Source organism: Furipterus horrens, unplaced genomic scaffold (genome assembly GCF_987537825.1).
Source record: "Furipterus horrens unplaced genomic scaffold, mFurHor1.1.pri manual_scaffold_2, whole genome shotgun sequence".
Taxonomy (NCBI): domain Eukaryota; kingdom Metazoa; phylum Chordata; class Mammalia; order Chiroptera; family Furipteridae; genus Furipterus; species Furipterus horrens.
The window spans coordinates 98,487,583-98,501,806 of record NW_028327172.1 but is presented as its reverse complement, the minus strand read 5'-3'; the positions used below and the strand labels follow the sequence as shown (position 1 = coordinate 98,501,806).

At 35.5% G+C, this 14,224-nt stretch overlaps 1 protein-coding gene across 3 annotated transcripts in view; it reads left to right on the top strand.

Annotated features, from left to right (window-relative positions):
• Nucleotides 1-14,224, top strand: part of CUL2 (cullin 2) — a 134,387-nt gene that overhangs the window by 97,555 nt on the left and 22,608 nt on the right. For all 3 annotated transcript variants that reach the window (XM_090266194.1, XM_090266193.1, XM_090266195.1), the window contains exons 17-18: nucleotides 2,603-2,669; nucleotides 11,918-12,120. In XM_090266194.1, coding sequence (XP_090122320.1) covers nucleotides 2,603-2,669; nucleotides 11,918-12,120 — 270 coding nt within the window. The remainder of the gene's footprint in view (nucleotides 1-2,602; nucleotides 2,670-11,917; nucleotides 12,121-14,224) is intronic.

Genomic DNA, 14,224 nt, shown 5'->3' with positions numbered 1-14,224 from the left:
GTACATTTTTCACATTAAAGTAATTCATCTTAATGATCATTATATTTTTTTATATCTTAATCTTAAATATAGCTGTTTATCAAAATTTATTTTTATTTTATACATATGTAATCTTAAAACTATGGAAATTAAGTTTTAACTAAAAGTAACTTATTTTGCATATTAGATCAGTAAGTTTTATTTCTTTTGTTTACCTAGTCCACAACCTGAGTAATAACTAAAGAAATATAAAGTAATGTATATTAGTGTGGCTCTCGATTAGACATGAATAAGCTCATTGAAAACGAATTATTCATTTTTAAGGCCCTTGGAGTTTTAATTATGCCCTTAAATGATGTGTGAAAGATGCTGAAGTTTAGTCAAGATATATTTCTTACTAATAAACTTTGAAAGTGGTTATTTAATGATATAGTTCAGCAAGGTTTTACAGCTTTTCTCTTTTTAATACCAGATAAATTTATAATATTCTCATTTGAAACTAAAGCTTTTTGTTATTATTAGCTAATTAGATTTTAAATTTAAGGATAAAGGAATGGTTTGGTTTGGTTTATTTGTATATTGATATTATCATTAATAAAACTTTACTGATAGTACCCGTTGCTAGGAATAAAAAGAGGTAAAACATTCAGATCTTTGAATATATATCCTAAAGCTAGTTTCACACTTAAACAATTTATAAATAGTATTTTAAACTTTGGTTTTCTTAGTTTTAGAAATGTTTTATTTTGCTTTTGTCCACAAATTCATTATAAATGTTTCATAATTAAATTATGAGTTGTATAGTAGTAATTGAATTTTATTGATATTCTTAAAGATAATTAATTAGTCAAAACATACTACTGGGATCCTTTTGTAACATTTAAAAATTTTTTCTCTTTATTTACATTAGAACCAGAAGAAAATCTTAAGTATTCAGGTGCTAGTCATTTCTTATTTATCATGCAAGTTGGTGGACTTGCTCATAGACAAGAATTCTGCACCCTTTTGAGAGAAAACATGCTTAACAAGTTTGAGCTTCCCTGGACTAGGCAAAGTTGGAATAAACTGCTGAAAGAATTTACTAATTCCTTTGGCTGGCGGTTATCAATTTTGTTGTAAGGAGTGGGCATAGTGCGGCTGATAGGTCAGATGTTCCTAATTGCTTTATTTAAACTTCTTTTTGAAAATACAGAAGGTAAACTTTGATATACAAACAAAAGCTTTAGGTATATTACGTATGGGACATTATGCTAAAAAGTCTGAAAAAATTCTGAATTGTGACATGATGCATTTATTTATTTTTCAGTTTTGAAATAAAGTTGAGTTTTTGTTTTTTTATATTGAGTCATTTCAGTATATTATTTTCTCACTGTATATTACGTAAGAGCTCTTTAAAAGATATGAACTCTGTGGTTTTTGGACTGGTGTCCTACCATTACACATTGAATCCAATGAATTAATTTTTTATATTTAAAAGTTACAGTAATAGAATGTTTAATTTTTTGCAATAATATCAACAAAAGGAGATACAACGACAAATACTATGAAGCTTTCCTTGTATTAGTGTTTGATTGGATGTGGACATTAAACCATAGATAATCACTTTATAGGTAACCACAGATATATTAATCAACCTGTCCTTCAGCAAAGGTCGTCGTCGGCAGCCGTCCGTCTCGAGAGACGATGGTGTAGCTTCTTAAGAGTCTATCTGCACCGCCGAGAATGGCTGTGCAGTCCGACTCGGGAGTGACACAGTATCTGTCTCCTCCCGTGTTGAATCGACATCTTGCGATGACGCTGGAGTGTCCTCTCCAGTAAAGCTGAAGCTACAGAGCCTGGGCAGGGTGATATGGAGGGTCTGCTGTTGCCCATGCAGCAGACCACCCCTCTCTTCGCAGCTGAAGGGTCCAAGGGAAAGACGGAGTCAATACAGCTTGGCTTCAGGTGCGCCGCAGGAGTTGCCGGTGTTGACTACAACGTCAAACCGCCTTAGGGACTCTGGCTCCGGATTTTCTGTCGGGGTTTACTCCCTTAGCCTTTCCCCTGAAGAGGTATGCCGCAAGGCAGCGGAGGTTTTTTGGAGTCAGAGTTTTCCTTCTCTGATGTGCCCTGACTGGAAGATCGAACCAGCGACACTTAGCTCGCAGGCCGACGCTCAATCCACTGAGCCAAACCAGCCAGGGTCATTCAGCAAAGGTATACATTGGCAAATAGATTAAACATAAAGATATGACTTGTATTTTTATACTGAAATTTATATGATGGTGTTTTTGTTCAGTAATTTGTATTTATGAAATCTAAATTGATAATTTTCAAAAATGATATCAAATCACTATGTCATTTTTGAATTTATACAAAAAGTCATATTTGCAGGGCCACTTTTTAGTGGGGAGCAAGTACCCTGGACAAGGTTGTAAGTGAAAGAGCTGGAGTAATATTTGTATGATGCTGTTTAGAGGCTTGCATGGATGTGTTTTCTCATCTGTAAAATGAGTTAGGTGTACCAGAAGGGCTATAACGTCTTTTATAATATGAACATTTTTTAACTTTTTAGTGTAGTAATAGCCAAGTAAGATGTATTATAGTAACTGAAACTAATTTGGTTTTTTTTAATTTTTTACAGTTTGAATTATTTTACAGCCAGCATTTCAGTGGAAGGAAACTTACATGGTTACATTATCTCTGCACAGGTAAAATGAACTTAATTATATCTAGTGTAATGAAATTTACCTGCTATGATTATGTTAATAATTTAGAAAGTAATTTCCTATAACCTATAGTTTTTTTTTCCCTAATGATCTTTTAAAAACATTTTCTTCTCTACCTTTCTTTCTGGTTACCATTAAAGCAACTAATAATGAAATTCAAGTGCAGCACTTTTTAATAATATTTTATAGTTATGCTGCTTATATTATTACTGGTTATTTTAAATTTTTCTGAATTTTATAGTGGTTTATTTCATTTCTGTAACAAACCACTTTTTGTAGATATTAGAATTTTATTTAGAAACACAGATACTCTAAAAAACCTGTCCTCTCTAAATATGCCAGATATTCTTAGAAGATGTAGCCATTTCGTTTTTATTTGTGTTAATTATTAGTGAACTGCAGTAGTAAATGCTTTTTCCAGACTGTCCTAGTTAATTTCCAGTAGTTTCCAATTTTAGAAAAGTTTAATCAGAATCTAACGATTTCCTTTCTTTCTGGAACAGTGGGGGCCATTGTTAATTTATTATTATTAATTAACAGTAATAATAATGAATCAATAATTATTATTTTAAGTAGGGCTAAAACGTGAATGATTGTACACTGTGTGCAATTGCTCTAAGGTGCCTGAAGATGTTAGTCAAAGCAATGACTCACATATTCTATACTTATGCTTTGAAAAATGCAGTAAATTAACTTTCTCTTTGTATAAGAAGGAAACGGTGTAAATGTTAATGTCTTAGAAATGGTACAAGAAAGTATCTCTTAGAAATGGTAGAAGAAAATCTGATCAGTTACCATTACCTTTATTAGAAAAGTCTTTCTATTCATTCTCCTAAGAAAAATTTCATGTAAGTAATTTCTCAAAAGTGCCATTTATTTGACTAATTGATAATTGGAATGGGATCTCTCATGTTAGTAATATTAGGTCATAATAATTAGTACATAGTAATACATATTGATAACAAGTTTATCTTTTTAATTTTTCAGTAGTTTGTGAAATAGAGACGTTTTTTGATTTTTTAATAAGTCATTGAACTTTAATTTTACATCTGTTGTGACTATTTTCTATTCTCATTTAATAAATATAATTGATTTTAAGGAAAGAAATGGCTGATCTAGTGTGTCAGATAACTAAAAAAACAACTGTAACTCAACATACTTGAATTTAATTTACTCTTCCCTTTCATAGCTATCTTGGGAAATTTAAACTCTTGATTATTCCCATTACCTTAGTAATAATCAGCCGGTCTTTTAAAGTAATTTTAATGGGAAATGTACTTTTTTTGGTATTTGGCAATTAGTTGTATACAGTAAGAAAGAAAAAAGTATGTACATGGTTTTTGCAATTTGAATTTGCCCTGACAACTATTATCAATACCATCTAAGTAGGAAAGAATACAACTTTCTTTTTCTGTTTTTGAACTAAAAACTAAATTCCCAAGCAGGTCCACAATAACCAGATTTTTGAACTCTTTTGTTTGTTTTATCTTGTTTTAGTGTTGTGTGTTAATTAATTAAAGCCAAATAGTTTCTTGCTTTGAAAAGACATATTAACCTTGTAAATTTATTTATTGTTTTGAGTCACTGAAACCATTGGGTAAAGTTTGTTTTTGTTTTGTATTTATTCACTAAACAAAGGTTCTCACATACCATCCATATTTAAAATACAGGTTGTGGCCCTGGCCAGTGTAGCTCAGTTGGTTGGACCGTCCAACCAGAGGGTCACAGGTTTGATTCCCATTCAGGGCATATGCCTGTGTTGCAGGTTCAGTCTCCATTTGGGGGCACATGCAAGAAGGGAACCGATTCACATTTCTCTCTCACATTGATGTTTCTCTCCCTTTCTCTCTCCCTCCCTTCCCCTCTCTCTAAAATCCATAAATATGTCCTTGGGTGATGCTTTTTTAAAAAAGATACTGTTCTTGAGTGCCCAAAACATTGACTCTGATCCTGGCCTGATTTACTCAGAGTTGTTTCTTGAAAACTACTATATCTCATACTTACACACATAATCAAAATTATTCTTTCCTAGTCCATTTCCACATTCCCAGGTATTTTTATGTTATAAGCCAAGAGTCTTCACAAGTTGTTGGAAATGGAGTATAAAATGGTATTTGAAGAAATTCAGAATCAGAAGATGTAGGGTTAAGTATTAGCCTATTGGCTTTGTAAACTTGAGGGAATTATTTAACTTCTCTGAGCCTGTTTCTTCATCCTTTATTTTTGTAAAATTCGTTGATCAACTCAGAAAATGTCTTTTGTCTTCCAAATACTTCTAAATCAAAGTATTCAGATGCTCAGCTCTCAAAAAGCTCACATCTACTTGGAGGGCAACAAGTAAATAATTATAGTATGATGTTTTGAATGTTGTAATGGAGAGGCAAGCCCAGGGTATTACATATCACACAGAATGTTGGTGGCAAACAGCTACTGGGTAGATAACATCTAAACTTAGTTTTCAAGGATTAATATAATGTAGCCAAAACAAGCATAGAAGAGTATTGAGAGTGTATTACCAACAGAGGTAAAACTTCTTAAGAATTAAGCAATCTATGATGGCTATTTTCAACCTTTTTCATCTCGTGGCACACAAAATCTAATTACTAAAATTCTGCAGCACGCAAAAAAATATATTTTTTGGTGATCTGATGAAAAATGGGTATAATTTTGATTCATTCATACTAGATGGCTATTATTGTGTTGGCTGTCATTTTTTTGTTTTGTTTTGTTTTTGACAATTTAAAGGGGAAAAGGTCAGTTCCCCTGACTAAATAGCCAGGTATTGAATTTTTTTTTAAAATTATTGCAACATACCCATTGAAAGTTATTGACCATGTGACAGTTATTGAATGAGAGAAAGATGAAAATTCCATTGGATTTATGACTAGGACATTGGATAGAATTTTTCTGAGAGAACAACTTGATGAAGACCAATAACAGAACCTGGAAACTATTGCATTATCTGGTTATAAGTAAGTTTCATTTGTGGCAGAACAAGAAGTTGCAGGAATCCCAGGTCAGTTGCCGAAAGATAAGTTGAAAAAAGATTTACTCAAGGGAGATAACAGTTAATTGATAATACATAGACATGCGGATCATACACAGATAACACATATCATTATATGTGCCAGATTTGCTAAGATCAAATCTGGCAAATCTTGACTAAATGAAAGTCACATGGTATTGTTGCACATACTTTAAAAATAATTATATCAATGACTGAATTCTTCTTCTTATTGTTTTCAAGTATTTCAGCAAGTAAAATGGTGAGGGGTTTTAATATTATTTAATGTCCTGTCCATGTTCAGATTTTCCTGATTGTTTCCAGTTACTTTCATGCCTGTTACTAATGTAATCAAAGGTTGCTAATTGCATTTGGTTTTTGTGTCTTCACTCTTCCTTTTGTTACTGAATGCAGGTGGTTCACCATTTGGGGTGCTCTATTTAAGAATGAGATGTGCCCTGGCCGGTGTGGCTCAGTGGATTGAGCGTCAGCCTGCAAGCCAAGTGTTGCTGGTTCGATTCCCAGTCAGGGCACATGACTAGGTTGCACGTCAGGTCCCCAGTTAGGGGCACGTGAGAGGCAACCACACAGTGATGTGTCTCTCCCTCTCTTTCTCCTTTCCCTTCTCTCTAAAAATAAATAAACAAACAAATTATTTTAAAAAAAAAAGAGATGTGGTTGCAAGGTAGTTTTATGTACTTGCAGCAAGTAAAGGAGACAAGATTCGTATCCAAAGCTCACTCTCTGGAAAGGGAGGCTCAGTCATTACTTATATACACTATTTGTTCAATTATATATTGATTACTTTCAACCAGTTTAGTTCCTGTCAAGCTCATCCTTTTTACAGATGGTTTGCAAAATACTGTGCTACATTTTAACATTTAGCAAGAACAACATTTAGAACTGCCCAGACCTTGAGACACTGTTTTATCTAACAATTCTGAGATTTTTCACTCCTCTTTCTTGAGGAAATAGGGACAACGGTCATACAGTATTTCTGTAACCGCTTCCTGCTGAACGTGGACTGAATACATCTTTGAGTTAGAGTAGTGAAATTCTCTGTTCTCAACTATGACAGTCTTAGGGCCCCCTGGGTTCTGGGGTTCCTGAGGACAGAAGTGCATCATAGTTACTAATTCTTTTGAAGAGAAGCTTGAGGTCAGATGGGTTCACAGGAGAACCATGGATCTTGTTCCTTGTTTTCACTTGAGTGGTAGAGCTGGCTTCTATCAAGAGTGATGTATCTAGTAAGTTATATCTTGTAGTTTCAGGGAAGAATGGGTTGTTAATAAAGACAAAATGAGGACCTCTCCATATTGGGTTTAGTTGACCTTGCAGGGATCCTAATTTACATGTTTTTATATTATACCCAGGTGCCTGTATCATATGGGAATAGTTTAGTATTTGTTGGTGGGGGTAAAACCAGGTTAGCATATTCATTTAAGTTTTCAGTTCCCTAGTTGGATAATATGTTTAAGGGGTCTATAAATGGGTCTGGGCATCCTAAAATTTCAGAGGAAACCAAGAAGGGCCTACCGTACATAGGTTAAAAAGTACTTAATTTAAGCATTCCTTTAGGCACTGCCCTGATCTGAGGTAGGGCGATTGGTAATAATGCAAGCCAGGTCTCAGGAGTTCCTTGGCACAGTTCGGCTAGGGTCTTTTTGAGCATTTGATTACATCATTCTGTTTTTCCTGAAGACTGTGGTCTCCACAAAGAATATTAAGACCCACCTAATTTGGAGAGCCTGTACTACTACCTTTATTATGGCCACTGTGAAAGCTGGACCATTGTTACTCTGAAAGGTCCTGGGGAGACCAAACATATTATTTCCTTAAGCAGGCATTTACAACTTCATTGCTCCTTTTAGTTTGTCATGGGAACACTTCTACCCATTGAATAAATGTGATTACTAACACTAATAAGTATTTGAATTCTCAGCAGCAAGGGGCATTACTTCATATGCTTCCCATACTGATGGAGAAGGGCCATGAAATCTGTACCTTCATCCTTGGGAATCAGTTGTTCAACTTTTTCTTAGTTTAAATGTATGGTAGCCCCCAATTTACTTAGTAGGTCCCTTCCCTATGGGGAACTTGACACTCAGGTACATTGAGGACCGAGAGTGACAGCTGTTTTGACCCTATTTCACATGTCAGAGGCTCCAGGTTTCTTCGTGTTGGGCTTTCCTGACACCCCTTTAATATTACATTCCCTCTTAGAGAGGGGCCTTTCTGGGAAGTAAGAACAGAGTCAGTGGCTCCAGAGTTTAATAGAAATTCAATTTTTTTACCTTCTTTATTCAAAGTTACCCAAGTCTCCTCATGGGAGATTGAAATGTTATCTTTTGGAACCAAAAGGGGAGCCCCAGGCCCCATTAGTCTTGTCTTCTGTCTTTGTTTATTAGACTTACATGAACTGCAAAGGTAACTGCAGAGAATTAGGAACTTCCCTTTCCTTTCTTCTCTGAGGATGCTTGGGGCATTCTTTCTCCCAGGGACCCTTTTGTTTGCAGTATACACATTGATTAGACTCCAACTTTGCTGGACACCTTTGGTTGGTCTCATGGTTGGGGCTGGGGTTACTCACTCAAGGTAGTCTGCCTGTTGTCCTTCAATTACTCAAAGCCTAGAGGGCAACAGCCAGAAAAGCAGCTTGCTTTTTCATCTTTCCTTCTTCTTTTTTTCTATCATCTTCATTAAAAACCCTAAAGCCTACCTCTACCAGTTGGGAGGTGGGAGTGGTAGTTCCCACAGCTATTTTTTGTAACTTCCTATGGGGTGAAGTGGGTATTCAAGAGAGTGTCACTCCCTTGTCCTCGGGGTCTGGTGTGGTATATTATTGTCTGAAGCATTTTTAAAATAATTTTTTCTAAGAAGGCTGAAGGGTTTTCATGAGCTCCTTGGTGAATGTTTCTAACTTTGGCCCAATTTGCAGGGCAGCAACTGGTGTCCTTCATACCCTTCAACAGAAGCTTCCTGTAACAATCAGGGTGAGCCCAGTCTATTTGGTCATTGGGGTCCCACTGAGGATTAGCTTTGGGGGGTAACTCATCTGCCAGCCACTAGATCTGATTATTAGGCTGAGTAAATATGTTTTTTATCAGCCTCTTTCTTGTTTTTTAAGAGTAGTAGTTTTTTCCTCAGTAGTGATGAGAATAGTTAGGAGGGATTGAATATCTCCCCAAGTGGGATTATAGGTCATGAATATACCACTAATCAAGCTAATAAACCTCCGATAAGCTTGAAGTCCCTTAGTATTTCCCTGCCAGTATACAGATCTGATGTCAAGAAAGGACCATTCCCCCATCCCTGTGTGGAACCTGTCTGAGGGGCACAATTTAGCCTCTGGGCTGGGTAAAAACTAGTACCTTGACAGGTAGTGGACTCAGGTAGCCAGGAATACAGAGTGGGAGTATTAATTTCCTGTTCTGGAAAAATTTTCAAAGGTGATCCTAACAGATTAGGGAAACTAAAAGAATCAGAAGGCTGGGACAGGGAGCAAAAGGGAGCCTGGAAGAAACAGGCTTCCCTGGCAGTTTGGGGGCCCCTGAGGCAAGAAATCTAGGAGGTCTTCTGAGAGGCCCGCGAGACCTGGCAATGTCTTGACTGATGGCTCAGTTTCCAATCCTTGGGTCCTCTTTAATATATTTACCATTTATCTTAAGAGGTATTCACAACCTCTCAAACAACCTAGACTGACTAGCCCACCAGTAACAGTAGAACTGACTCCTAACTTGCCAGGAAGGCCAGTAACAGAATCCGAGGGTGACTAGAGGAAAAATATTGTCACATTTACGTATCAGACAAGGCAAAGAACAAAATCCAACTCCTGCAGGAAACAATCAGACCAGAGACTCACCCAAGGATGTCCTGGATTGCCCTGTAGGTGTCCCTCAACCCTCCAGAGTTAGACATCCAAAGCAGAGACTGTCACTGGATCATGTCCTGGATTGTGCCGCCGGCTTTCCTTAACCCTACAGAGTTAGACCTAATTTTGGTCCTGAATTGGGCATCCTGTGGACAGTTCCTGCCCAACCAACTGGAAACCAAATATGCACCAGAAATGAAACTTACCTTTCTGACAACCCTATACCCAAAATGGGATTAAAAACACTAACTAAAGTGACCACAGGGGCTGACCTAACCACCTGCCTTCTTAAGCACTGAACAAAACATGTTCAGGTGGCCACTCCGTTTAGCTGTTGAGACAGGCTAGGCACTGTTTCAGTGGTCCACACTATGCAGACGTCTTCTATAGAACAGACCCCTTATTCAGTGAGGACTCAGGCAGGGAAGCCCCGTATGAGCTGCCACCGCTGACTGCTTTGACAGTATCCGCATCAGACTGAAATGGGAGACCTTACTAAGAGTCCCATCTGGAGTCACCAAACTTGTTACTAAACTCAACGGGTTTGCCACTTGGGGAGCTCCATTCAAGAAGCTGTGGTTTTTGCAAGGTAGTTTTATTTACTTGAACCAAGCAAAGGAGACAGGATTCATATCCAAAGCTCTGTCCTGGAAAGGAGGCTCAGTCATTGCCCATACACTGTTTGGTCAATTGCACCTGTTTTCTTTGAGTTGGCTACATGTATAGGGTTGAGACACTGTCAAGCTCATCCTGTTTACAGCTGGTTTGCAAAATGCTGTGCTACATTTTAACATTTGTTGAGAATAACATTGAGTGGCACTGGCCAGGTAACTTGGTTAAAGTGTTGTCCAGACATGCCAAGATTATGGATTCAGTCCCCAGTCAGGGCACATATAAGAATCAACCCATGAGTGCATAAATAAGTGGAACTACAAATTGATGTCTCTTTCTCTCTCCCTCTGTTCTTTCCCTGTTCTCAAAACAGAAAAAGATTGTTAAACAGGATAACCACAGGGCATAGGCAGTTACTGGGGGCAGAAGATTTTTGGAGGGCATGCTGAAATTAGGCCTGAATTCCCAGAATCCAGGTCTTATGCCTTAAGAGTACACACTGAGTGATAACTTACTACTTAAACTCTGTGTGGATCAGCTATTCTAATTACCTCTTTTCATGAAAATTGAGGGATTAGGAATTTTTTCCTCAAGCTGTTTCTATCTAGAGTATTTTAAAAAATATTTCTGAATATGTTTTTTTTTTCTGAAATAAGTCAAAGTGTGATGAAAGAATAGACATCTGTGTGGTAATAATTGAATAGAGTTTATTCTTTAAGATCTTTAATTACATAATGAAGTTTAAAAAGCACAAAATCTTGATCAGAGTTACTAATTACCACTAACAAGGAGAATGAAGCCTCTTGGGTTAAGTTCATGTGAAATACAGCTTTCCAGAGTTAAAATGTAGAATTCTAAAACCAAATTTCATGCTAGGTCAGATAATTTATTGATAGTCAAATAATGCAGATTCTGTGTGTGTGTGAGAGAGAGAGAAAGAGAAGTATAAACTATATGACAACATGCTTTAGGAAGCAGTTCTTTGACTTACTTTTTTAACATGTTACAGAGTGTTACAGAATACATACATGTTGGTCATACAGTTTCTTACAAGCTATTTAGTGTTCTGTCTCCCTGGGATATTGCAGAACTGCAGGATGCCTAATCTGTTGTGTATATTATAGCTCTCAGGGGTAATATAGAGTCTAGCACACTGTTATTCTATCAGTTGTTTCAATAAAATTAAAATCTGTTTGTCTTTCCTCCCATTCCTGTTATCCCCTCGAAAATTGCTGGGAAGAAAAATGTTATTTTTAACAATTTCGGCAGAAACTATAGTTTAATGAGAGCTGCAAGATAAGCATTTCCTATACGCTTATAGACTTCCTTGTAGGCTTGACCCTTACTTGGTATAAACCAGATAGAGTCAGCAAGCAGATGAATCAATTGCTAATAGCAAGCCGATAGTCTCTCCTTTTTTGTCGTCTTCTTTTCCTATCCCCACCTCCTCTTACTGTTTTTTTTTTTTTTTTCTGCCTACCTGTGTGTTAGCCTTCCAATGATTATTTAAAGGCATTGTTTAAATCCTACTGGTAAAGTTATAAGAGCTTAATTGTGATTTCTACTCAAAACTAATGGCCCTACCCCCAAATGAACAAAATGATTACATTGCTAGCAAGAATGGCTTTTCAGCAATTAAAAAGTCCTTAACTTCAGGAGAAAATATCTGAAATAGTATTCAAGTAATTTTGAATTGTTCCTTTGAATGATTAGTTTATTGTCACAATTTTGTTTTACTTGTAGGTGAAGTTAAAATGAACTATTTGGGCAAACCATATGTAGCCATGGTTACAACATACCAAATGGCAGTTCTTCTAGCTTTTAACAACAGTGAAATTGTCAGCTATAAAGAGCTTCAAGACAGCACTCAGATGAATGAAAAGGAACTGACAAAAACAATCAAATCATTACTTGATGTGAAAATGATTAACCATGATTCGGAAAAGGTATGGGAATTTAAAGGTCAAGGAATTTAAGCATTATAAACATTAAAGCTTTTTCATGGGATGTTTACAGTATTGGAAGTAGGTTATAAAAGTTAATGCCCTTGGGGCCCTGGCTGCTGTGGCTCAGTGGATTGAGCATTGGCCCGTGAACCAAGTGTCACTGGTTTGATTCCCAGTCAGGGCACGTGACTAGGTTGCACGTCAGGTCATCAGTTGGGGGTGCGAGTGAGAGGCAACCACACAGTGATGTTTCTCTCCCTCTTTCTCCTTTCCCCTCTCTCTATAAATTAATAAATAAATAAACAAATAACTTTTTTTTTTTAAGTTAACGCAATTGGTACTTCGGAAAGCACTTGAATTAGTTACATTACTGCCAGTTCCTTACAGCTGTGAACTTGAGGAGTCACAGAGAAGGTTATGGAAGCTGATGTTCTACGTGCCTATGATAGTTTGATTTCATTTGCCCTATACTATGATATTTTACTGAAAAATTGGAAAAGGATTGCCATCAGGAGTACTTTGGTTAATTGAGGTTGAAAACTGTAGCTTATCTTAAAACTTCCTAGGCTTTTTTTCATGTGTTTAGTTTATATTTAACTGCATGGTTCTGTAGTAGGAAATGATGTCATTTGTATGATATTTAACATGTGTAACTTCATTCCAAATGCTCTCAGTTTCATGTCCTTTAATTTCAGGACTCAAATAACCACCATACTTTTTAATATCTGTCATGAGAATGGCAAGCCAATAATAGTATATTCCTCTTTTTCTTTGTAACTTTTTCTTTCCAGTAATAAGTTTTTGTTATTGTAGTATATCTTAGATAATTAAATGGTTTTTAAAAAAGCAGCAGATATAGGTCAAATCTACTACTTCAGATTATTGTGCCTATAAGAAAAAATTCTTGTAAATGATATTTCATTTTTATTTTGGTAAAGTTAATAGCCTGCAATTTATTTCTCTCATCAGTTCATTTTGCTGACACCCCTAAGATTAAAATTTTTAAATTAAAATTCTTAAATTAAAATGTTTTAAATGTTAAACCTAATTGTTATAGTTAGAGGTTATATATATATATATTTAAAACATGTTATATTTGCTGCCCCAAAATGTACAAAATAAATATAGATTTGTATTTAAATACATTAAATCTGAATTATAAATCTGCCAGTTTCTTAAAATTCCTTAGGTTATTAAAGAATGAGTCTATCTTCCAAGTGCTTCTTGATCCTGCTGATAGAGAATGTTTACTATATGATATGACTGGCTTTCTTAAGCCTGATAGAGAAGTTATGATTCTAAAAATTGACTTAAAAACTTCCACTTGAGAAAAGGCCATTTACTTCTGGCAAAGTGACTAAAATACGAATTGAAGAGCAGACTCTTGTCAGAATCACACCAGGGTGATGGAGAAATGATACTTGTATGCCAACTGGGAAGAGCTTGCTTTTATAGTTAGCTTATTTATAATTGGTATTATTGCAGCACTTAAAAAAAAAACTTGGTTCAGTTTTTCAGAATAGGGTAATGGAATAATTATGAGTCTGGGTATTTCATAAAAATTAAAATGTTAAATTCTGTTTAACCCTTTGAGTGCCATGCATAATTGCTAAAATTCATGTTAGAAATGCCAGGCTATTTTGCTGAGAAATGCAGAGTTTATAAAAAATGTCTATAAAAACATTATTATTCATAATAATTTGCTGAAAATTTCACGACATATAGTAAACACACTCTTCTTTTGTAATCAGTGTTCTTTGACACAATTTAGCAAAAAAATTATTGCATTAAAATTATTTTATTATAACAATTATTTTAGAAAAATAAATTCTTTCCTTCAATATGGCTTTTGAAGTATAATATATGGCATAATATAAAACCTATTATTATAATTTGAAAAAACACATAGCAACATGGATAACAAGCAAGAAGTATGCCAAATATTGCATAAACTTTTGGAAAAAAAAGAACTTTGTAATGTACAAAAAAAATGAACACAAATGGCATTCACACTAAAGACATATATCAATAGATATCAACAGTGAAAAACAGTTTATAAACAAAATGCTAATGCTATACCATGAAACAATGAAAATGTCCATTA